General features: G+C 46.8%; 4 protein-coding genes across 7 annotated transcripts; all 4 read right to left on the bottom strand.

Moving 5' to 3' along the window:
• Positions 1-7,858: 7,858 nt before the first annotated feature.
• LOC136533351 (uncharacterized) lies at positions 7,859-8,894 on the bottom strand. The gene is made up of 2 exons (XM_066525913.1): positions 8,730-8,894; positions 7,859-8,648 (listed from the first exon to the last, which is right to left on the bottom strand). The coding sequence occupies exons 1-2, from the start codon at positions 8,735-8,737 to the stop codon at positions 8,033-8,035; spliced, it is 624 nt and encodes a 207-aa protein (XP_066382010.1). The 5' UTR covers positions 8,738-8,894; the 3' UTR covers positions 7,859-8,032.
• Positions 8,895-10,229: 1,335 nt separating this feature from the next.
• On the bottom strand, positions 10,230-20,720 carry LOC136533350 (GCN5-related N-acetyltransferase 4, chloroplastic-like). 3 transcript variants are annotated; one of them, XR_010778442.1, is made up of 7 exons: positions 20,346-20,720; positions 20,174-20,259; positions 14,519-14,746; positions 14,353-14,447; positions 13,880-14,273; positions 11,203-11,372; positions 10,862-10,996 (listed from the first exon to the last, which is right to left on the bottom strand). XR_010778442.1 is itself a non-coding variant. In XM_066525912.1 (6 exons), exons 3-6 carry the CDS (start codon positions 14,593-14,595, stop codon positions 10,717-10,719), a joined length of 846 nt encoding a protein of 281 aa, XP_066382009.1. In that variant the 5' UTR covers positions 14,596-14,746; positions 20,174-20,259; positions 20,346-20,707; the 3' UTR covers positions 10,230-10,716. The 3 variants fall into 3 exon arrangements, 1 of the variants encoding a protein (XP_066382009.1); XR_010778443.1 differs by having other exon boundaries at positions 10,973-10,991; XM_066525912.1 differs by lacking the exon at positions 11,203-11,372 and having other exon boundaries at positions 10,230-10,996; positions 20,346-20,707.
• Positions 16,082-18,772, bottom strand: LOC136533349 (putative receptor-like protein kinase At3g47110). 2 transcript variants are annotated; one of them, XM_066525911.1, is made up of 3 exons: positions 16,980-18,772; positions 16,747-16,872; positions 16,082-16,653 (listed from the first exon to the last, which is right to left on the bottom strand). In XM_066525911.1, the coding sequence occupies exon 1, from the start codon at positions 18,755-18,757 to the stop codon at positions 17,396-17,398; it is 1,362 nt and encodes a 453-aa protein (XP_066382008.1). In that variant the 5' UTR covers positions 18,758-18,772; the 3' UTR covers positions 16,082-16,653; positions 16,747-16,872; positions 16,980-17,395. The 2 variants fall into 2 exon arrangements, with proteins under 2 accessions (XP_066382008.1, XP_066382007.1); XM_066525910.1 differs by having other exon boundaries at positions 16,747-18,772.
• On the bottom strand, positions 16,280-17,062 carry LOC136533353 (probable LRR receptor-like serine/threonine-protein kinase At3g47570). Its single transcript, XM_066525914.1, has 2 exons — positions 16,747-17,062; positions 16,280-16,653 (listed from the first exon to the last, which is right to left on the bottom strand). The coding sequence occupies exons 1-2, from the start codon at positions 17,060-17,062 to the stop codon at positions 16,280-16,282; spliced, it is 690 nt and encodes a 229-aa protein (XP_066382011.1).
• Positions 20,721-24,383: the final 3,663 nt, after the last annotated feature.

The raw sequence follows: 24,383 nt of genomic DNA on the forward strand, positions 1-24,383 counted from the left end.
AAGTAAATACTCAAAGTAAATGCTCAAAGTAAATAGAGAGAGAGGAGCGCGACGATGTTTTGCCGAGGTATCGGAGAGTCGCCACTCCCCACTAGTCCTCGTTGGAGCACCCGCGCAAGGGTGTAGCTCCCCCTTGATCCGCGCAAGGATCAAGTGCTCTCTACGGGTTGATTCTTCGACACTCCGTCACGGCGAATCACCCAAAGCCGCTCACAACTTGAGTTGGGTCACCCACAAGCTCTGCCAGGTGATCACCAAGCTCCCAATCACCACCAAGCCGTCTAGGTGATGGCGATCACCAAGAGTAACAAGCACAAACTCTCACTTGACCACGCAAAGCCTAATGAGAAGATGGATGCACACTTTGCTACTCTTGATTCACTAATGAGGCTACTCTCTTGGATTCTCAAATCTTAATCACCTCACTAGGACCTTGCTCTTCTTGGCACTCACAAACGTGTTTCTCAGCTGTTGGAATGAGCAAAAGTAACTCCACACACGAGTGGAGCTTCTATTTATAAGGCAGCCTGAAAAACGAACCGTTATGAGCTTCTGCGGGGTGACCGGACGCTCCGGTCATATTGACCAGATGCTCTGGTCAGTTCAACCCACGAACCAGTAAAAATGAGTTGACCGGACGCTGGCAGGGTCTGGTCACCACTGACCGGACGCGTCCGGTCGCATTAAACCCTTACTGGAACCTTACTGTACTCGACCGGACGCTGAACCCCCAGGGTCCGGTCATAGATTCCCTTCTCTGGAACCTTACTGGAGTCGACCGGACGCTGCCTCTCAGCATCCGGTTACTTGACCTCTCCAGCGTCCGGTCGCACTGAACGCAGTCTCTTGATCAAATGAACTAACCAGACCCTACGGCCAGCGTCCGGTCGCACCGGAGCCAGCGTCCGGTCATCATTTGACCCTCCATTCACTTCCTACTCTCGAACATATGTGAATAAAGTTTGCTCCAAAGGATCTTAGGCATTCATAGGAGCTACCTAGAGCTAGTTTTAACAAGTGTGCACCACACCTAACTCACTAGACTCAACTAGGTCAAGCTACCTGTCCATACCCCCCTTAATAGTACGGCCAAAGGAAAAACAAAGTCCTAAACTACTCTAAGTGTCTGTCCAACTCTAATCGACACTTAGAACTAGTCATCCTTAACCTTGTCATCAATCCTTTGAAAACCGAAATGATTTCCATCGTAGGGGCATGACCACCTCGATTGCCCAATCGATCTCCATTACCATGACCTAACTTAATTACCTCTGCAAAACACACGTTAGTCATAGTAATCTTGTATTGACATTAATCACCAAAATCCAATTAGGGGCCTAGATGCTTTCAGTGGAAATTAGAGATCTTTACTGTCAAAACTTTATCTTAGTTGATATAGGCCCTGTTCGACTGGCTGAAAAAACGGCTAGTGCTGATGCTGATTTGTTATGAGAGAAAAACACTATTATTTTGCTGAAACGGTACGGCTGATAAGTTCAAGCGAACATATGCTTTTGTTACTGTGTCGTAACCGATGTAGCGGCATGATTGTCCACACTTTGGTGTTTCTCTCGGATCAGATCCGCCTATGCTAGATTTTTGTCCAGCCATTGCACTCAGTCCGGTGCACCATGTCTAATGGAATGGCATGTTCATAAAAAGAAAAAAAGGTTGTATGTTTTATATTAGACTTTTTTAGTAACAAGTAACAATATATGCATAAGATGTATCTCTACAGAAAACCATCGACCTTATCAATTTCACTAGGAGTATTGACAAAATAGAAATGACCTCTATTTACAAAGGTAAAACATCAACAACCCATTTCAGCTACACCTCAACCAGACACAGAAGGTAATCACACTGAATTTGACCGTTGTTGGTGCTAGGCTTGCGGGCGATTTCATTCAAAATCTTTATTGGGCACGCGTGCGTCACTAACAAAAGTTGTGAGAGGATGCCACAGTCAAAACTGAGGAGGGGGGCGAGGGGGGTTGAACAGAGCGGCTGGCTAGATCGTCGTAGCCGACGTGGTGGATGAGGCAGCGATAGGTTAGGGTTTCAGGTTGTCTGGGGCATCCATGGCCGATAGGCTTAGAGGGGATAGAGTGGGGCTAAGGTCGGTTGTTGCTCCGATGGTGGTAGCAGATTGAGGGGCAGTGAGCAAGGCGGCTAGGGCACCATCGAGCAGGTTAGGGGAGGAGGGGGACAACCGGTTGGGGTGAAGCTTGCAGCAGGGGGCAAGGAGTACCGGCAAGATTGTCTATTGAGATTAGCGAAGGGCGGAAAAAGAGCGATGGAAGAGGGTGGCCAGCATGTAGGAAGGTCATTGGCAGCCTGGCTGGTGACCGAGGCAGACATGGTTGGGGTGGGGTGGGAGGGGAAAAGAGCGAAGATGAGTGTGGTAGAACCACCCGAAATAACACATATTTCACTAGATACTAAGCACCCCGAAAGCAAGCTACATCGGATGGTTCCGTCGAGCACACCCCAAGGAAGAACTCGAACAATCCATATTTTTCTTCCAAAATCCAATAATGAGAACGAGTTTATAATACTTAGTTCATTTCATACATCAAGAGTTCTCAGAAATACATTATTACAATACCAAGTTCAGAGTGTGGAATTTAAACAGCAGAATTACAATAAATATATAACAATAAGATACAAGGATTCGTCTATGTCCACCAGAAGAATACTCCACACAACAGCTACTCCTCAAGCTGCACCTGCAACAGGGGTGAATAAACCCTGAGTACACAATATACTCGCAAGACTTACCCGACTAGTGGAAATAATTTTCCGACTCCAAAAGGTATGATAGCTCTAATGGTTAAGATACTAACCACTTATTATTTCCGCAAAACAGGTATGGATTCATCTAATGGTTATTAACTTAGCAACTAAAATGTAATCTTACTCTTATTAGCGATTTAACTTATATTACCACAAGGAGCACCAAACTACGCTAGTACTTAGCCTATTATAAGGCTACAAAAATTACAGTGAGCACATAATAATACAATGAATCTACTATAAAAATTTCATGGTCAAAGCTATTACCAATTTGCCACAAAAATTCTTACAAATACTAATTTAAATAATACTAAACACTCGCAAATAATTTAATAAGCCTTACATCAACTCAGGCATGCATCATATAAACATACCATCATATAGACAACATTTTCAGGAACCCAACAAAATTTATTTCAAAATTTTTGGACACCTATGTGAATTGATATTAATTTTCAAAGTTCAACTCAGAATGTAAAATATAAAACTATTTCTAATTCCTTAAGAAAAAGAAAAAGAAATTCTCACTCCACGGCCCACCACCGCACGGCCCGCGTGGACGCAGCCCACCACGAGATGGGCCACGATGGGGCGATCCACGCGCGCGTTGCCAACTTTGCAAAAACGCCCCCGCGCTACAGACAAATCAACCCGGGGTCTGTAGCACTATTCCCTGAGAGATAGGCTATGCAAAAAGGACCTCACAACTATCCTCTTTTACGACGGCTAGGTCCTTGGCCACCCCTGCGCGTGCCAGCACGCCAGGCACGGCAATGGACGGCCATGCCGGCCAACTAAGGCACACAGCGGCCCTGCTAGCGGGCCAACCTACATCTACGGTCCTAGTGCCTACACTAGATGAAGTTACGGGAGCAGCGGAGCTTGCGGGAGCGGTGGCCACGGCGAGCGGCCACATGCGACAGTGGCGCGGTTGTACCGGCCATCCTAGACCACCACATAGCTATTGGCTAGGGCGTGAGCAACCCCAGCTTACCCTGGTCATGGCTATGGTGATGGTTGAGGGAACGGTCAGCGGATAAGGGCTAGCCGCACGTGACCGGAGGGGTGCGGCGGCACTCTGAGATAGCGCAGCCGCGTCAGCAGCTATGGCGAGGCGGTAGAGGTGCAAGCGAGGCGCGCAGGGTGAAGTGGAGGTGGAGGTGAAGCTCGTGAGGCAGGTAAATTGGCATGGAGTGGTGCGGTGGGTGACTGCCCTCGTCCACGGCCGAGCCCGGCCTTAATGGCACGGCAGAGGGGAAACTCCAAAATTGGAGCTTGATAGGGCTCGGTTAGGATCGTACGTGGACTTGGCGCGTAGCTAGGTTCCTTAATTGACATCTGGCACAAGTAATTGTATAGAGATCGACCGGGCGCTGTAGGATCAGCTTGGACGCGACGCAGCCTCGTCTGCCCACCTTCAATGGCGATGATGGCTCAGCGCTGGTGGTTTCCATTTAATGGAAGATGACAAGGGCAAGATGGTAACCGGCTACACGTGTGGCGCAGAGCGAGGCTAGCAACACGTGGAAACTCTGTGTCACCTTGGGGAGCGGCTGGTCACTAGCGAGGACACGCACACGTGTGGGTGTCGCAGCGGTGCTACAAGACAACGTGGCACTAGGGTAGAACGTGCACATTGCTATGGTTACAGGCTCGACCATGTGCTGTTGCAGCACCACGAGCGGGACAACGACGAGGCAGTGGGACCCAAGGAGGGCGGTGCGCATAGCAGTGGCGACGCGACGACAGCAGCGTGGCACGACGGTAGGATGGCCAGGCGCAGGTGAGCTACGGGCGCGACGGCTCACGGTTGTTGGCTAGCGGCGTGCCCATCGTGGCCAAGCTGCGGTAGCAGCAACCGACCTGGTGACGCGCCCAACATGAGAAGACGGGCCGAGTTCATGTTATGCACAGATTTTAAAAGCGTTCTAGACGTCTAAACCGTTGATCCAATCCCCAAATCACTTTTGCTATACCTTAGAGGGTATATTAGGCTACTAAAACAAGCCATAATACTACCCTACTCCTTAACCCAATTTCTCTAAAAAATTGCTAAACATCATAATGCCTAACCTTCCAAAAGTTCATGATTTTTTCTAAGTGTTAAATGGATTTCTATTTCTAGTTGCACTTTTAAGCTATTGAATATAGTACTTAACAACATTATCTCTCAACACCAAGTATTTTATTGTCATCTACAAATCTCACATTCCAAACTTTATTAAGGTGTCACATATATGTTTTATAGCGTTTTTGTTCAATAAAAATTAGTTAACATTCCTACTTGCTAACTTTATAAATCACAAAATAACTTTTTGTTTTACGTCTTCACGACTCGTTTAAGTTACAATGCTTTACCTATTCATCACACCACATGCAATATCACTTAAGTATGATGCTCATGACATGTTTTAGCAAGTGATTCCCTGTGTAACACCGAGGGTGTTACAATGAGCGTCAGTAGACTGGGTCGGATTTCATTCGGACAGCGATAAGGAAGAAGCTCAAACGCCTTGGGCTAATATCAGAACGGTAATGCTACTATTAAGATGTTCGAAAGGCCGGACGCCTTGCTCCACTCACTGCCGCATGCGCCGCTCGTCTAAAAAAACAAAATCAACTCCCACACGTCTCGCTTAGCTCCGCTCTCGCCCTTACCTCTTCCGCGCTCCTCATCCCCTGTCGCAGCGCACCAACACCCCGCGTCCTCCTCTACCAGGAGCCCCCAATGCTCGTAGATCCGGCAATCCTCTACCCCACCAAGATGAGATCCATAGAGGAGGAGCGAGATCCATGGAGGTGGTGTGGCAGTGTTGCAGGAGGGTGGACGGCTCTCCTTCACCCCCGCCGCAAAGCCCTCCCTACCCTTGGCGGCGCCCTCTCTCACCCCGGCGACCTAGCTCCCCCACCTCGGTGGCCATGGCGCTCCTCACCCCCCTCCATCCCCCACTGTCGTCGTCGAGCCAAGCTCGGTACTGGTGGCGCTGGTAGCGGTGGTGCTCGTGCACCGTCGCTCACCGTCGGCTTCGACCCCGACAGCTAGAATCGACTGGCCCAGGCTTTCCCCTCCCATATGTTGCAAATGTATGTTTTAGGTGTTTCAGTCATTTCAAAGGTATGTTGCAGTTGTTTCTTATGAATGTTGCAAAAGTAGATCGGGGGATGTTGCATATGTTGCATATGTTGCAACTGTTTCAGAAGCATGCTGTAAACGTTTGTTCAAAATGTTTCATCTATTTTCAAACGTATGTTGCAATCTTTTTTATCTGGATGTTGTATATGTTTTCACCATATGTTGCAACAGTATGTTCCAAATATTTCAACTGTTTCAGTCTTATGTTACAGTAAGTGTTTCTTCATGTTGGAATTGTTTTATCTGGATATTGCATATGTTTCACACACATATTGCAAGCATATGTTCCAAATGTTTCATCTGTTTCAAATATATGTTGCATTTGAGGATTTCATGTTGCAAGTGCAGACCGTTAGCGTTGGTGTCTATGAGGGTAGGCAGGGCCAAGCCACGGCCACCGACGCATGGAGGAGACGTGGGCCACCGCCGGCAGTGTAGGGAGGAGGCATAGGCCGCATGATGCTGTTGTGGAAGAGGCGGGGGCGAGTCTTCTGGGCGGCCAGAAAGAGACGGGTGCCACGCTGGTGTGGAAGAGGCGGGGAAAGTCATCAAAGTAGTGTGGACAGCGGATCTAAAGCGGGCGGTTTGGATAAGAATGCAGGAAACAGAGCTGGCGCGGCGGCGCATGAATCCAAACGGACGGGACGAAGCAGCCGTAGGTGTCCGCGTAGACGCAGATGTCCGAGCGCTAGTGCTGCCGATCTCAGAGTAGTCCAATCCGTTTTCTTCTCCCATTAGACTATCTCCAACAGTCGATACCTAAAACAGCGACCCATTCTAGGATTTGGGTTCTCCACAGCAGATGGGTCACCGTTCCAAAACCTTCCTTCTCCAACAGCGAAGGCAACCCGAGCCCCCTGCTGAGCGCCGCCTCCCCTCCCCCACGGTCCCCTAGTAAAAAAAGAGACGGAAAAAAGGACGCCGCCCCTTCCGACCCGTCCTCGCCCAGGCCTCGCCGTCTCCGTCTCCGTCGCCTCCGTGCCTGCCTCCCTCCGTGTTTGCCGCGGCGGCCACGCCGTCGCCCCCGTAGCCGTCTCCCTCCACGCTCGCCGCAGCCCCACCCTACGTGGCCGCCGTGACTTAGCCCCACATCTAGGTCGTGGCCGGGGGTACGCCCGCCGGCGCAGGGAAGGCCTCGCGACCGACCACCTCCCCGGGCGGCGCCACTGACATCGGCGCTCCGACCTCGCCTCCCCGTGGCCGTCGTCGGGCCCACCTCGCCGTCGTCGCCGTCGTCGTCGGGCCCTCCCAGATTCGGCGAGGAAGCCAAGCCGGCGGCTCCGAAGGTGCTCCCACGGTGCCGCCCAACTCCCTCCCCGCCTCATCGTCGTCGTCGGGCCCCCCTCGCCGGCGAGCTCCCTCCCCTGCGCGGTCGCGCCGGACTCCCGCTCCCGCCTTGCCTCCTTCACGCCGTCGCGCCGCGGAGATATGGGTCGAGGAGAGATAATGACGCTTTTTTGCGTTTCTTTTGGGCTGGTAGCCAAAATGCGTCATGTGATTCGGTCACCCTAGGCAAAGCACTGTGCGAGACTCATTTTTAGGTTTGGGTAGCTCTGTTAGAGTCAGTCTTATCTGTGTCATGCTGTTCACATGATACCGACCGCCAGCGTTTGGTGACAACGGGCCTGTTCGGCTGGTACTAAAGCGGGTTGATTAGCCGGCTGAAGCTGATTTGTCGTGAGAAAAATACTGTAGATTCTAGTTGATAACCCGGCTGATCAGTCTGGAAACCGAGGGATGAATCAGATACCGTGCTTGTTGTCAAAAAAAAAAAATCAGATACCGTGCTCTAGCAGCACACCATGATAACACGTTACACGTGCACGCCTGCTCTAGCAGTAGGGATGGCATCTGATCGGATCACGCGTGAGCAGGACTTCACCGGCGTTCTGAGCTCTGCCACTGATGCAGATGTGCACAAGCACCAAAAGAAGCTCAAATCTTTTTTTGTCCCTTTGCAATGCTAGTTCTAGTTGGATGATGGAGCACAAACAAATTACTGTAAATGTCTGTTCTCTTCATACACACATCATCACTCGAGAACACGATGCGGCGACGCGAAGATTACATAACCATCATAAACGCATGGCATGGCATCAGTGATCAGTGGGTGAAGGTGTAGAAGACGGTGCCGACATAGACGGCGAGCGCGGTGGTGACGAGCCCGACGAGCCCCGCGGCGGCCTTGGCGGCGGCGCGGTCAGTGGGGCACCCCAGCGTACCGAGCCGGATCTGCACGACCATCACCATGGACGTCATCAAGAACACGCACCCGACGACGGAGCCCACGGCGGAGGCCAGCATCCCGAGGCGGAGCACGCGGGCGTCGATGTGCGCGCGCAGCGCGTCGTGCGGGTCCTTGGAGTTGATGAGGTTGAGCGCCAGCTTCAGGCCCTGCGCCACCAGGCTGGAGAAGAGGAACGACGAGAAGGCCACCACCTCCAGCACCAGCAGCGACCGCGCCACGCCGGGGCCCGCGTCGCACCGCGGGTCGTTCGCGAGGCTCCGGAGCTGGCCTGGGGTCGCGAGGGACAGGCCCACGAACACGGCCACCGTGAAGAGCGAGTTCACGTTCACCACGCCGTCCAGCGCCGTCACGTGCACGCTCGTCGTGTTCGCGCTCAGCGCCGCCGGGAACTTCCACTCGTACCCGTGGTGGTGGTGGTGGTGCGGTTGCTGGTGCCCGCCGCCGCCATTGCCGTTGCTGTACTCCTCAGATCTGGGATGGAGACAACAAGATAAATTCACTTCTTGATCCATCGAAGGGTTGCGACTTTGCGAGAGAGAGAGAGAGACTTACTCATCCATGGCTGGCACGACGGGATGAGGTTGGATCAGACAGAGCCTCGGGGTTCTTGGACTGCTGATTTCGCAAATCAACCTTTGGGATGGTGAACTGGGGATGGGAAGGGAGAAGATGGAGATGGAGCAGCGGATCCTCCAAAAGGCAAGAGCTAGATGGAGGGATTAAGGGAGAACGTGTGGGGGCCAAAAGCTAGAAGCTGCTTTTGGTGACTGCTTGCTGCGCCGCGGCTGCAACAGCCACGCGTCATTGCTACAGTGATCTACAGCAGCTGAGAAATATCACCCGAGCGATAAAAACACGGAATTTATATAGTTTAGTGTTTTCTTTCAGAATCTATTTTGGCAAATCAAATTGGGGCATAACCTTGTGATTTATGCTTCACTATTTAGGGCCTGTCTGGTCAAAAGCTAGAAGCTGATTTTGGTCTCTCATGCCCGTTTCTCCTTTCCAAAGTGGTTGATGAAAAAATATTCTGCTGCCAGGCTGTGGCAGGGTGACAGTGGGCACAGAATCTATACCATAGATCACTTATCTGTACTACGATGACCAAATGAGATGCCAGCGTCCCCATCTAAGGGGTGTTTGTTCGAGCTACTAAACTTTAGTAGCTACTAAACGGTTTAGTCATTTTTAGTAACTCCAGAGTTACTAGAGAAGACTAAAATCCTTTTAGTAACTTTTAGTCATAGCGTTTAGTTAAAAAGTTACTAAAGTGATTAAAAACTACTAAATTTAGTAGCTATTAGACGAACCAAACAGGCCCTAAAGCATGTTCATTCAATCATCTAAAAGAAACACACTCCACTGACCCTTTTTTTTCTCTTGAAAATAGGACTTCATTGAGAAGCCAGATGAAATGAGATGGTTGCATTACAAAGAAGACCAAGACGACTGAAAACAACCGGGCAACAAGCTGAAATCAGCGCATTCTAAAGGCCTATTTGGCATGACTTCTTGTGGCTCCAGCTCCTACAAGCAACTGTAGTAGCATCGTTCCAGGAGCCATTTTTCTCAATTCGCACAAACGTGGAGCCAAGAGAAGCCACCATTGGAGCAAGGACTCTGGCCCCGTTCGGCTTACCCAGAAACTGACTTATTTGGCTTGTTTTTTTCAGCCGAAACAGTGTTTTTCTCTCACAAACAATTCAGCCAGAACAAGGTTTTTCAGTCAGTTTCAGCCAAGTTTCAGCAAGCCGAACGAGGCTGGTGTCCGAAAGAGCTCGGCCAAATGGGGCCTAAGTTTTACCAACTCAAAACATGCGTCAGCCCGTAACAAAGCCATGAATTCAGGTAACCAGTAAGCTTTCGTTCATTATAAGCATAGTACAGAGATTAGAGTGAGAACACCTGAAGTGAAGTTGGCAATATGATAGTCTGGCATGCATCCACAGTGCAATCCCAAATCTTGACCATAGATTTTAGCCAGCTATTTGCCTAAACAGCTATAGATAGTTCTCGTGAACTGAGCTCTAAATTTGCAATGACACATCTCAATACAGAGCAAACCAATAAACATGACGCATAGCAGGTAGCACAGCTAATAAACTCCAACACACAGCCTCATAAGAAGTCTGAAGCAGGGGGTCCTTTAGGCAACAGAGCTTGGAAACAGGTATAAGGTATAAAACACAAGGGTAAATGACCATCTGGTCTGTATCTCCAGCACACAAACAAAAATTTAGAACCGGTACTTCGCCCCAGCAGCCTTCTTTCTGGCTGGCACCCTGTAGAATCTGAAAAATTACACACAATAAGAAAAGTGAAACATGCTTTAGTTCATTTTCCCCCAACGGCTAGTATGGGCTGGTTTGAACACCAACACCCTCACCACTGTGGATCAATACATAGCTGATATATACCATTTACAAAGTAGCCTCAAACTATATACCAAATGCTGTACACATGAATGGAGCAAATTGTGCATCTGTGCAGAATCTACACACTCAAACCTTTTCTTTTTCCTGGTCAGATCTTATACAGGTCAAGCCTTGGGCACTAGCTTCATCATGAAGTTGTATTGCACTCCTTTAGCTATCTTGGGTTCAGGCCATTTAGCTCCTTCTGGTACGTGGATGCATTTGAAACCTTGATTTTTGTACAGACGTAGGGCAGCTATGTTGTTTACATCACAATGCAATGCCATTGACCGGCATCCCCAACTCCTTGCCCGTGCCTCTGCTTCTTGGACTAACATTTTAGCAATTCCTTTCCGACGTTCCTCCTTCCGCACTGCGACATTTGCTATGTATGCAATACCTGTCCTGCACAAATTGGAAATAACACTGAGTACCTTTTAGGGAGGGAGGGAGGGGGAGAGGGGGGGGGGGGGACTTTGCCTGCACATTTAAAAAAAAAAGAATGAAATGCAAATTGGAACATCATTTGATATCCCATACAGATTAAAGGGAGCACAGCCAATGGCATGGACTGATTTGTAATTAACTTGTTCACTACATAAAGGGCGTACCCGGTGCAGAGAGCTTCCGCTCTGTGCGGGGTCTGGGGAAGGGTGTTAGTAGCAAGCCTTACCCTCGCCTATGCAATGCGAGGAGACCGCGACTCGAACCTGGGACCTTCCGGTCACAGGCGGTAAGACTCTACCGCTTGCACCAGGCCCGCCCTTCAACAACTTGTTCACTACATACAATAGCCAAAAGTAATTGCCAAAGGTTATTTAGAATGTGAATCAGATTAAGTAATTGTATTTAGTGGTATTAGGGGAGAATACATGCCCTAAAAACTAAGTATTTCATACTCAAGTTTAATGTAAGAAAGTAGGTTAAACTTCCTCCTGTTAGCTACAAACTAAATGTGTGGATATTGATATGCTCATAGTCACATAAAACGGGTTCACAACTTCAACCCTCGACCTGGGTTCGTCGACCCCGACCCGGGTTCACGGGTTCATTTTCGACCCGAAGTGTAAAAATCTCTCACAAGTAGCGTACCACGTACCATGACCCCGTACCTCGACCCATCGACCCAGAAACTTTGTGACTATGGATATGCTATCTGAAAGAAACCTGATTAGAGTTCAACTAGATAGTACGAAGCGGGCAGAGGGAGGGGAAGGAAGGAGGGTCTAAGTATGATTTAATTAGGGTGAAGGGTGGGCCTTGGCTTGTGCTTACTTTTGTATGTACTGGGGATCCAATGTTTGAACTAGCTTTCTTGCAAAATAAGCAAGGCAAGGTTGCCTAGAAATTCCCTTTTTGAGACGACACCATGCATGGGAGCTTTTAGCACTGGGTGTGCCATGTGACTTAATTAGGGTAATATTGAACAGAAATAACAATCTGTCAGCATAACTAAAACTTACATTGTTTTGAATACATTCCAAGATGGAATAAAGACTAACAGTATCCTGCTTCAGTTGAGAAATGTTTGCTCAAACTATGTTAGATTTAATCAACAAAATCGATCATTCCTTTTTCTTCTGTGTAACTTATCTAATTTAATACCCCTACTTCATAAAAACCTGGGCTGACAAAACACATGGTATTGCCTCTAATCACAATCAAATGAAAATTCAAGTTCAGTTCACCATTCACATAGAAGTTTGCCACCTTTTCTGTAGTGCGCATGGTGTTTTGTGTGCTTCAATTATTTGTTTGTGTACTTGTGTGTGATGGCAGGTGGTTTTTGATTCACCATTGTACCTAGTCACTCCTTTAATGCAATGACATGAAGCTCTGAAATGTTCTATTCTATTTGCTGCTAAATTGGCGGAGTCTTACATTTTCTTTAGGAAGCTGGCGATAGGTCAAGTTTTTTCTCAAATTTTATAAACTAAAATTGGTCCATAAATCACATTGTAGTTGAACCATGCCATTCATTTCCAACATAGGTTATCTGCAGTACATCATTATATCTAGAATCTTGTGTGGTTCGGAGCTATGATGGAAAGAGTTGCTTTTGTCTAACCTGTGATTGCCTTTTTATTCTGAGAAAAGTAACCATGGTCCATAAAAGGGTAAGAAAAATCCCAAACTCAATATTGTCCTATACATAAAAAGATGTCATTTTCTTAGGATAGATGTGAGGGACAGGGGGGGAGTGTGTGTGTGTCTAGGGTGTGCTGGGGATTGGGAGTTTACTAACTCTCCCTTTTACCGTTCTCTTCTTACTGAAATAATACGCAGCTCTCCTGCATGTTCGTGGAAAAATAAATAACTAAAAAGATGCCATTTATAAGCATCTCAACAAGCTTGAAAAACTATGCTTTCTCCAACATTGAAGGGTTCGGGTAGGTGAGAATGTCATGACCAGAGCATAGTTAGCTGAAATCATGCCACAGCTTTCTTTAGAGCATCAAAGTGTTAAATACTATCTTACAGTATTTGAGTTAATTAGCTACCAGTTTAACCAAGAAACACATCAGACAACAGATTGTATGTAATTATGCTCAAGATCATAACTTTGCCATTTGTAGTTCACCTAAATATCTAGTACATAATATGTGTAGAAAGTCTTTCTGGCAGCTCAAAAGATGTGCTGCCAGAAGACTCAGAAGAGCAGAATATGATTACAGTGATAATCTAAAAAGCTGTAAAATGCACTAGCAATGTGTCCACGTGTTTCCCATCCATTGCAGTTGACGCGTGAAACCTAGTTTTTTTTTTCATGGACTAGTCTTCAACAAACTTCGAGTTAATGTCTTAATGACTTAACATAAATTAGAATTTACAACTGACGGAGTTTGCATTCATGGTTAGATTAGAATTACGTTTAGAGACTAAGCCCAAAAGTCACTCTATTCAGTTTTTTTTTTGTTAGCATGTAGGAGGTGAAGTATAATGTTTGCTTAAGAGAATCCTAGTAGCAGGGGGAGACATGGCCACCTTAGGCCACAAGAAAGCTGTCCCTGATTGCCGTATTATGACTGCTTTGTGACATTGCACATGTCCTCTGTCATGTTTAAACTTCATTACTTGCTAATTATGGCAGTATACATTTGAAAAGCCAAACAAGTTTAACAAGGAAAATGCATATAACTAGCAATGATAAACAGACAAGCTTACTAATGATATAGACCAAGTGACACCTACAGCAAAATTCATAGCTTGCATCCCTTCATAGTTAATAGTCTTAACAAATGGACCAGAGGAAATTCAATTTATATGTTTCGGTAACTAAATATGTACCTTCTCTGCTTCAGGGGTCCCCTTCTCGGAAGATAGTCTGCCACTGTATCAAGTGTAAGAATGCCAGCTATGGAGCCTCTACTGAGATTGTATTCCTGAAAGCTGGCATCTGTAGCATCTCCACACTCGATGGTGAAACTATTATTTACAGAATTAGAATTAACGGCCACAAGGCAAGTCTTCATGCACCCGGGTGGAACTGAAAATCCAGACAGGAGAGCAATGTAACGATCAATCCGGAGAACAAGGTCCAACGGGAACTTGTAACCAGGAAAGAACGAGCTGCAGTGAGTGTCAGTCACTTCCCAGCAGTCCTCGAGCCGTGCGTCTCGGACCACGATTTCAGGGCACAAAGTGGGCAGCAATTCAACTGCCTGGCTAGCATAGCAAATTCCTGAAAAACAAAAGAACGGAAATTAATGTCAAAGAGAACGGTTGCGTAGCTGGATCATGTCGCATGCGCGGCCAATCACCTCCCGTAGCCCTGTCGCCTGCGCGGAAAGGCCCCGTTTTGGCTGTTTGGATGAAGGAAATGCCGATCCGGCTCGTACAATTTACTGTTGCCGGCCTGCGAGATCTCACAAGGGTTTGTTTTGACCGGAGGGAGGGAAAAAGGGGGGAAATTTCAGCAGCTCATACCAGATCATGGCTCGGAAGCCGTTGAAGCTGGGGGCCAAGGACGCCGAGGCGCCTCCACCGGGGCAGGGCCCTCGCATTGCTTCCGGCGAAGCAGCTTGGGAGGCACGAGTGGAGGAGGAGCACGGCGGCCGCGCTGGGCCAGCGGCGGCGCAGGAGAGGAGAGAAGAGGTCAGGGGGAAAGGATAAGGATGAGGTAGAGAGAGCCATTGTCCTTTTTCACAACACCCCCTGAAAAATAAGTAGCACATATAGGATTGGATGAACTATGCTTTTAAAAAATAACTAAAAATCTAACTGCTTAAACATATAGTCATATAGATGTATAGTCAAACTATTCTTTCCGTAAGATCCACTAGCTTGTTTTAGAAATTCCATCGTCGAGATTAGACTATTAGAGTTGCGAAATACTTACTTGTTTGTTAATGAGTGTAACAATTGCAGAAAGAGAGAGAGAAAAAGAGATGCTTTGAAGCATGATTAAATCGAGTTTTGCAGTTTGGAGGAGTTTCAGGTGATTAGGGGGTGGTTATATTCAGTACCGAGGGGGTTGAAGTTTTCAGATGGTTTTCATAAAATTTAAATTTGAAACGACTGTCGAGTCATAACACAAACGAACCAAAGAATGCAGCGGATAATTAACACGTTTTCTATTGAAAGCGGCAAGATTTATAAGCAAACTATCAAAAGGTAGCTATCGGGCTTATGTGACAAAGAACGACTAGTTTTTGAACAAATTAGCAAAGGAGTCGTCGAAACTCTGGTTTGGGAGGGACCCTGTCGGAGTAAGGACGTCGGGCATCAAGCGTAGGGCGCACCATTTTTGTCAGCGGAACAAAGGATGAACAACAACATGGAGACGAAAGAGTAAAACGTGGAAAACGGTAGCAGATTGGTTTTTCATTGATTGTGTATGGTTGTACCTTAATCAGCCATAATCCTCCAATATATATAAAGTAGAGTGGTCTTAGTATAAACCTCCCTAGTCTACAAGATCGGAGAAGTTAAGTTCGGATCAGATCTGGCAACAACAAGAAATTCCGACGCCCAACTCACGACTCGCAGGTTGGAACTTCTGATATGTGTTGGAAGTTCTGACACCTCAACCTCCCAAACAAATTTAACCTCCTCTGACTTTTTTTCTGTCAACAACTTTATTGTTGGGAACAACAAGGATGAGGGTTTTTTTTTTGGTGCGTGTCTCGTTGTTTGGTGATTGGGTTACAAACTTTTTTCTTCTTAATATATAATATAATGATACGTAATTTTCGTGAAACACTGCATCTTGCGGGAAACAGTTGTAGTGGACAGAATGGGAAAATGCATATCTAGTTTGTGCACGCGCGCGCCTGCAGACAGATAAAGACATGAGCCGTGATAGATTTGATTGTGTTGATTGGTGGTGTTAGCCGTGATAGATTTGATTGTGTTGATTGGTGGTGTTCTTCCGGTCAGCAAGGGTTAAAAACATGTTGGTATCCAAATCACAGTGAAAGATTTGACAGTCAACACAATCAGATAATACATACATATTTATGAAAAAAAAAATAAAGCTAAAGCGTCACATATACGTTTTCTATTTCAAAAGGAAGTAGAGCTGATTTACAGGCATCATGTTCGCTTGTTGGTTTTAGCCAGGGCTTATCAGCCAGCCAACAATGTTTTCCTCTCACAACAAACCAACACCAGCCGGGCTTATCAGTCCAGAAACCAACCAGCGAACAGACCGATTAACTGGTAATACAAATCACTACAAAGCTGTTGCTATGCCTCAAGAGGTCTGGCAAAGATGAGGTATGAATCTCGGATAGCATGCATCTCAATTGTTGCATCATGTATAAGTATTCGCTCTCTGGGTTGTTTCTCCGAGCAGGATATCCCAAGACCAATGGCAGAAATCAAACAACTTTCAATTCGAGTTCTTGTAGTGCTATCATGAGTGGCTGTGGGAAGCCACATTACTGTGTCGGCTACCTCCCAGATTCTTTTTGGAAGAGCATCTTTGCAAAACTTGTGCAGATCTAGTGAACCTCTGAACATATCATCAATCGGGCTCTTTCCAGTAAACATCTCGAGCAACAAAATGCCGAGACTATAAACATCACCAAGAGCTGAAACATAAGAACCTTCACCATACTCTGATTGTTCAATAAGTTATTCATCAGAACGTGATGTTAAGAGGAGAACTATGGATATAATAATAAAATCCAAAATAAAGTATTTTGAATTACCTGGGGCAACATAACCAACAGAACCTCTTATTCTGAACATGCTGTTTGAATTTTGTATGGTTTGACTTGCACATTCTGCGAGGATTCTTGACAGGCCAAAGTCTCCAATTCGAGCACTCATGTCTTCTGCAAGAAGGATGTTGCTTGGCTTAATATCACAGTGAATGATCGGTGGATGACAGTGATTATGAAGATAATCCAAAGCATCCATAACATCAACAGCAATATCTAACCGTTGTGCTAGGTTGAGAGTATTGCTTGGAGTGCGCAAGCCAAACTTTGGATGAAGCCAGTCATTTAAGCTACCATTGGGCATGAACTCAAAAACCAATGCCTTGAACTCTTGACCTTGGTGATTGATGCTTGAGCAACATGTGATGATCTTTATGAGACATCGGTGGCGTACCCTTCTCAATGCCTCACATTCAACCGTAAAACTTCTAGTAGATCCATGTTGTTCGGGGTTAAAAACCTTCACAGCTGCAATAGTTCCTTCATCTTCAAAAGTGCATTTATAGACTGCCCCAAAGCTTCCTTTACCAAGCAAATTGGCTTCAGAAAACCCATTGGTCCCATTTGATAATGCATGATAAGAAAGTCTTCCATACTGTTCCTCAGCTAATGTCGGTCCGATGCAGCTCTTATGCTTTCATGCAAACAGAATAAGTGTAATGGCTAAACCTAAGAAGAAGAGAGCACTTGCTGTTCCCAGGACTATTGAAATGTACCTCAGCTGTACTTTTCTGCTCTGTTTCACAGAATTATTGTGGCATGGAGCTAAATGAAGCTGAGGTATTCCACCACAGAGCTCATTATTTCCGGTGATTGAAAATTCGGTCAAGTTTCTGAAAATGCCCTCTCTTGGTACTTCCCCTTGCAGATTGTTGAAAGATAGATCTAGTTCGTACAGTGATGTCAGGTTCTGAAGCATTGTAGGAATGGTTCCGGACAAGTTGTTGTGTGCCATATGCAAATATTGCAAACTGCGTATACTACCAATGCCATTAGGAATAGTACCAGACAACTTATTCATGGACAAATCAAGTGCACTTAGACCCTTTATATCGCATATAGATTGAGGGATAGTTCCCTGAAATGAGTTGTTGTCCAACATTAGCCGTTCCAACACCGTGCAGCTCCCAATACTATCTGGTATCTCACCAGATAATTGGTTTCCAGACAGATAGAGGACATTCAGGTTCTTCAAGCTACCAACTTCAGAAGGAAGGGATCCTGATATTAAATTATATGATAAGTTGCAAGAAAAAAGTTCTGGTAGTCTGAAAATATCTTTGGGAATTGAACCGTTTAGGCGGTTCATTGACAGATCAAGGGTTATCAAATTCCTCAGCTTCCCTACGCTTGCTGGAATTGAACCCTCCAGTTTGCCATTGTATGCAGTTAATTTCGACAGCTGCGAGATATTTCCCAAAGATGAAGGTATGAGACCTGACAGTTGAGTATCATACATCTTTAGCACAACCAAGTTCCCTAGCTTGCCAATGCTTTCTGGAACTACTCCAGATATGCATGTATTCGCCACGCTGAGTAATTCCAAGTTTACAAGATTTCCAATGCCAGATGGGATGCTCCCCGATACCCTAATGTAGTCTAACGAAAATAATTTTAGTGTTGTTGAGAGATTCGCTATTGAAGTTGGCAGCTGACCCGTGAAAGCGTCGTTGCCGCCAATATCTAGTTCTTGGAGTTGGCTGCAGTTTGACAACGAAGTGATGAATTCCCACCCCTCTCTGTCATTCGCTTGAAGCATGGTATTGTACAAGTATAGAATCTGCAGAGCTCGCAACTGCCCCAACATGCGAGGCACATATCCACTTAGGCTATTACTGTCGAGTTCAAGGTCTGTGAGTGCAGTGAGGTTTGAGAGTGAAGCAGGGATGGATCCAGTGAACTGATTGTCAGAAAAGGAAAGATACCTCATGCCAGGAAAACTGTTGCCGATATCAGCAGGCATGTTTCCATGCAGCATGTTCACTTCGAGCTGCAACATGGTCAGCGAAGATAGGTTGTACAAGGAGCAGGGCGGCTCACCGACGAGACGGTTAAACTCGAGGTTCAGGTACTGGAGGCCCTGGAGGCAGCCGAGGCCTGGAGGGATCTCGCCATTGAGATAATTGTACGAGAGGTCCAGGCAAGTCAGGGATGACAAGTTGGCCAGCGACGCCGGGATGGCCCCTGTGAGGTTGTTGTCCCGCAGGTTGAGCACCTGCAAGAGCATGAGCTTGGTACCGAGATCATGGGGCACGCGACCCTGGAGCTGGTTGGAACGGAGGTGAATGGCCGTGAGTCTGGTGCAGGATGTCAAGTTCACAGGGAGGTCGCCGGTGAGGGTGTTATTCTGCATGTCGAGGGCCCGGAGGTGGTGCAGGTGGCCAAGACTCGCGGGGATGGCCCCGCTGAACGCGTTGGAGCTCAGCTTCAGGACCCTGAGGGATGACAGGTTGCCGATCGCCGGCGAGAGGTAGCCGACGAGCCCGCGTGAGTGCAGGCTCAGCGCCACAACTCGCTGTCGCCGGTGCTTGTTGCCTCGGCATGTCACCCCCTCCCAGCTGCAGAACCCACCGGCGGTGCTGCTGCTGTCGTTCCACGAAGCAAGCGGGTCATCGTACCCTCCGCTGATTGCCGCAGCCTTGAAGGCCAGCAGTGTGGCCTTGTCGTCGTCGGCTCCTGCTGCAGCACCGCCGGCCTTCAAGGCAAGCTCAGGTGACAGTGACACGAAGAAGAAGGGTACCAGCAGCAGCAGCAGCCAACTCAGGGAACACATGTACATCGCCATGCCGAGTGATTTAGTGAGTGTGTAGTGGGCGATCGCCGAGGGCAGTCGTTTGTTGGTGGTTTATAGCTAACTTATTATTGGCGGAGACCAGGTGAAATGTGTGATTCTCGTCTTGCTCTACTTTCTCTGTTGATGACATTGTTTTTTGGAGCGGTACTGTGCCTCGACTACTACTCTGGTGAGTGTTTCGTGGTCTTACAGCCCCATTGCTGATGATTGGTAACCTGTCCAGCTTTCTTGGTAAAAAATGGCAGTATATAATATAATACATGGACCAGCGGTGTTCTTTTGATCTCTGTTGCCTCCCATATATATTGGTCTACACTTGGAAGTGGGTTAGGCAAACTAACGTGCCTTTATTTTGCCACAACGGAACGAGTTGGCGACCTTGACCTTGACCGTGACCCGAACAGGTAGCCCATCTGAGCTCGTAACATCTCTGTCGATCAATTGAGTTCCGCAGTCCGAATGGCACAGGCCATGGTACGACTTGACCACATGAATTGGGTCTCCAATACAACTAAGATGTTTTTTTTATAACAACTAAGGCGGTGGATCCAGGTTTTACTCAAGACTAGGGCCTAAGCTAAAAATGTTGTGCGATAGACATGATAAGATGAAAATAAATACCTAGTCTCTAGTGAGCCATGTCCTCGTCAAGCTCTGGATGTGAATAAGATTGTTGCAAAGTCTTGGTCCTCTTCATTGTGAAGAACCTGTAGATGAGTACATCCATGAATCCATCATCCAATTGAATAGAAATTAATTAGAACAAGAAAATGAAATCTGAACTCATACATACCAGCTCAGAACTGAAGAGGGGCCGGAGGGAGGGAGCAGATGAGTAGCAGGCCGGACGAGCACCGAAGAGGGGCGACCGGGAGGGCGCTGTCGGCCGCCGGGCGCCGGCTGCCCCTGGCCGCGTGGCCTTCTCCGTCCGCAGCAGGGGGCAGGGGCGGACCTGGGCCCTGGCCGCTGGGCGCTGGCGGCTGGCCGCCTGGGGCCTCGGTAGTGTACAGTGGCGGCCGGCGCAGGCCGCGAGGCGTCCGCGGCGGCGGTGGGCGGTGGCCGCCTGACGGCCTGAGGCCTCGGCGGTGGCGGTGTGGCCTGGCTGGCTTGCCGCCTAGGCGCCCGGCGCACGAACCGCGCGGAGCCGCGGATGGGGGCAGGGGTGCTCGGTCTCGGTCGCTCACGAGTCAGAGGAATGGGCTTCATTTGTGGACTTATTGGTCTATAAAAACTATATGGGCTATAGAGTGTTAGTGGCCCAGTGACTAGGGCCTGGGTCGCAGACCCACCCCTGAACTGGGATGTTGTTTTTGGTTCTACAACTACAAACGCAACCGCAATGTCTATCAGGCGACCGGTCGCGCTCGGTCTCCACCGCGCGACACCCCTTCGCAACGGGCCGGCCCAGCACTGGCCTTCGCCTCCCTAGCCCCAAGCACCAACCCCCAGTCCAGGCGTCTCCTTCTCCTTTCGTTCGGAAGAGTGTGCTCCGAGTCCCCGGAAGGCCGGAAGCAATGTCCGAGATGAGATGAGCGAGCAAGCTGTGGTCAGGGCGCTCCTAGTTGTAGAAGCCGGGATGCTCCACCGTTTTGCTCGGTCGCAGCCGTCGCCCGGTGACGCCGCGCCAGGCGCCAATCTCAGCCCCTCCGCCGCTCTCCGTCCTGCCGCCGTCGAACCGAGCTTCGTATGTCTTCTTCTCAGCCACCTTCCCCGTTGTGCTTTGCTCTACAGATCTCTTCTTTGCTGCTTCTCCCGCTGTTGCGGTCTGCTCGTGCGTTGTGTTCGATGTGAGTACACCTCAAATCCTATTCCTTCAGTTCTTCCTGCAGTGCCTTTTTATGTGGATATGTTGCTCGCTCAATTTTCTCTAGCTATTTATATTAAGAATGAAACTTCATTCAGTTATCTTGTTGTGGCAAGCTACTCAAATGTTATTGACATTACTTTTTGATAGATTTTATTTTTTGATGCTAGCATTACAAGAAAGGGTGATAAGTGTTCATATATCACATATATATTTTAGTTAGTGAACATGCACTACTTACCACCTATTGCAATTGATTTGTGCAATTTAGCTAAACACCTAGTTAGGTGTGGTATTGTTTATATATATATTTTTTGTTCTGCAGTCCATCGATCTATAGCAGCAGTCATATTTGCTCGTTTATTCCTTGGTTTCCTGCAGCTATTGTGTTTCACATCGAGTAGTAGCAACAACTTGCTCAGGCTTCATGTTCATGCTCATCAGCTAGCCATTACAGCCCAACGGCAGGAACATGAAAACATACCAAAGTCCTAAAGACACAACAATGATGGAGAGAAGTTATATCTAGTAGAGAGTACTGAACTAGCTCAGCATCAGATTTGGCACCGGCACTTTCACTACTACTTCCAGTAAGTGACTTACCAAGTTGCATAGAAGTTAACTAATAAAGGCTTCTCAGACTTCTCCTTCTCCAACAACTCATCAAATGAGGAAAAAGTTTGCTTCTTAGCTTCCACCTATCCATCCAAAAATTAAATACAGGTAAAATATCTGAAGAAATGGCAGAAATCCACAAGTTGTCTTTTTTGGGGGTAAATAAGAGCTATGCAACACTAATGAAAAAGGATACATGTAAGGAACCAGTTATAGGACTCTAAGCACTCATAAAAAATCGCAAATAGTACAAGTGGCACTTGCCTACACTGGAAAGTAATCCGATGAGTATTAGAAGGAAAAAACATCACCACACAGCACGTACTAATTTCATGTTCAGTATAGTTCACTCAAAACTAGGAACTTAACTATTTCAGTTATGTTCAGTCATAGTTCATTATATTTCATGTTTGTAGTTTAACAATTTCAGTTTTTTATTCTTGTTCTTAATTTCATGTTTCGTAGTTCACTCAGAACAATGAACTTAATTATTTCAGTTTTGTTCAGTATTTTTCAGCTTTTTTCATTGTTATTTCATTATAGGTTCAGGTTCAGTCATTTTATTTTATTGTTGTTCAGTATTGTTCATTATGAATTTTAGTAATAGCTATTTCAACTCCTCTCTGTTATCTTTCCATGATCAGTTCAGTTTCAGTTTATATATGAGTTTTGAGATTCAGTTTTTCACTTCAGTTTTTAGTTTTTTTCGCTTTTAGTTTTAGTTTTCTTTCATTTTTCTTTGAGTTTTAATGTTATAATTATTAGCTTCTAAGCATGCTCTATTTTCATTTTTTTCAGTTTTTAGTTTTGTTGTCTTTCAGTTTCAGTTAGCTTAGTTTTGTTCACTTTCAGTTTCAGTTTGCTTTCATTTTTCTTTTAGTTTTTAGCTTATAATTATTAGCTTCTAAGCATGCTCTGTTTCCATTATTTTTTTTCAGTTTTTAGTTTTGTTTTCTTTCAGTTTCTTTCATTTTGCTTTGAGTTTTTAGCTTATAATTATTAGAGGGTATTATGATTGTGCATGACTGCTTGCAATTTTCCAACTGGGGAATGGTTAAATTAGTTTCTAGAAGCTATTTCAGTGTTTCATTATTTTTTTCAGTTTTCCTTTTAGTTGTATGATTTTTGTTAGTTTTCAGTTTAACCTTTTTTTCTCCAGTTTTTAGCTTCTAATTATTAGTTTCTATGTATATCTTGTTCTATGTAGTTCCTGTTTTCTTTCAGTCATTTATTTCAGTTTGTAATTTCAGTAATTTATTTTATTTTTCCATTTCAGTATGCATGGTACAAGGGTATATGATTGTGCTTGGCTGCTTGCAATTGTCCAACTAGTGAAGGTTAATGTAACACCCCAGTGTTATGCCAGCATTTAGGCACTGCAAATCATGCATATTGTACATCATCAAGCATCCTAATCATACATGCCTAATTATGTACATAATAACTAAAGCCATGCTTCGAAACGTATGAAACATGCTCGTGAAACATGAATGTTGCATACACTTGTTTAGAGTTATTTTTGCCCTAATTATGCTTGCTAGGTTAGTAAAACATGTTTGGCTATGATTGTAAATCATCTAGAATTATTTAGCACATTTTTTGGAGCAAAGTTTGTATTCAAACTTTTGACAAAATATGCATTTGAAATCTTTATTGAAAATGGTCAAAAATTCTCCCTATTTAGCTTTTGTTTCCCAATTCAAAATCTATGCAAAATTTTTAGTTGGTCCCTAAAACAAAGTTGTAGAGGATTAAATTCTAAGCAACTTTTATTTTTGGGCCATTTTCAAAATAAGTCATTTTCTTGCTCAAAAGGGTATTTAAAAACTGATATTTGAAATTCCTTGAAAAATAGAATTTAAAAAAGGGTTTTCTCCTTACACGGGCCGCCGCCTCATTTCTGGCCCGCTAGCCGAAGCCGGCCCAACAATTCCTGCACGCCGCGCCCTTTGCCTCGGCCCAGCCCAACTCGCGCGACGGCCCGCCTCCGCGCCGCTCCCCTGCTCCCGCTCGCCGTTCGCCAGCGCGCGCCGCGTCCTGACCAGCGCCAGAGCGCGCTTGCCGCGTGGCCACCATGCGCCGGCGACGTACGCCGCGCGGCAGCCACGGCCTGCCTCCGCTTCCACGCGCTCGCCTTCTTCTGCTGACCCCGCTGCGCACCCCACTCCACTCTCTCGCTCGCTCGGCAGCAGCGACAGCAGCATCGCGCGCTTGCCCTCGCCACCGCACGCCGCTACTCGCCGGAGCCAGCTCGCCCGGCCGTCCTAGCTCGCCGCTGAACTCTCCATCTCGCCCGCAGCTCCGCCCCCTCCTCGCGCACCCCGTGCTCGTGTCACTTCGCCGTGGTAAGCGTCCCTTCCACGGGAATCACTCGCCGGGGCACGGCCGAGCTCGCCGGTGAGCTCCGCTCCC

This window comes from Miscanthus floridulus, unplaced genomic scaffold, assembly GCF_019320115.1.
Source record: "Miscanthus floridulus cultivar M001 unplaced genomic scaffold, ASM1932011v1 fs_863_5_6, whole genome shotgun sequence".
NCBI lineage: Eukaryota > Viridiplantae > Streptophyta > Magnoliopsida > Poales > Poaceae > Miscanthus > Miscanthus floridulus.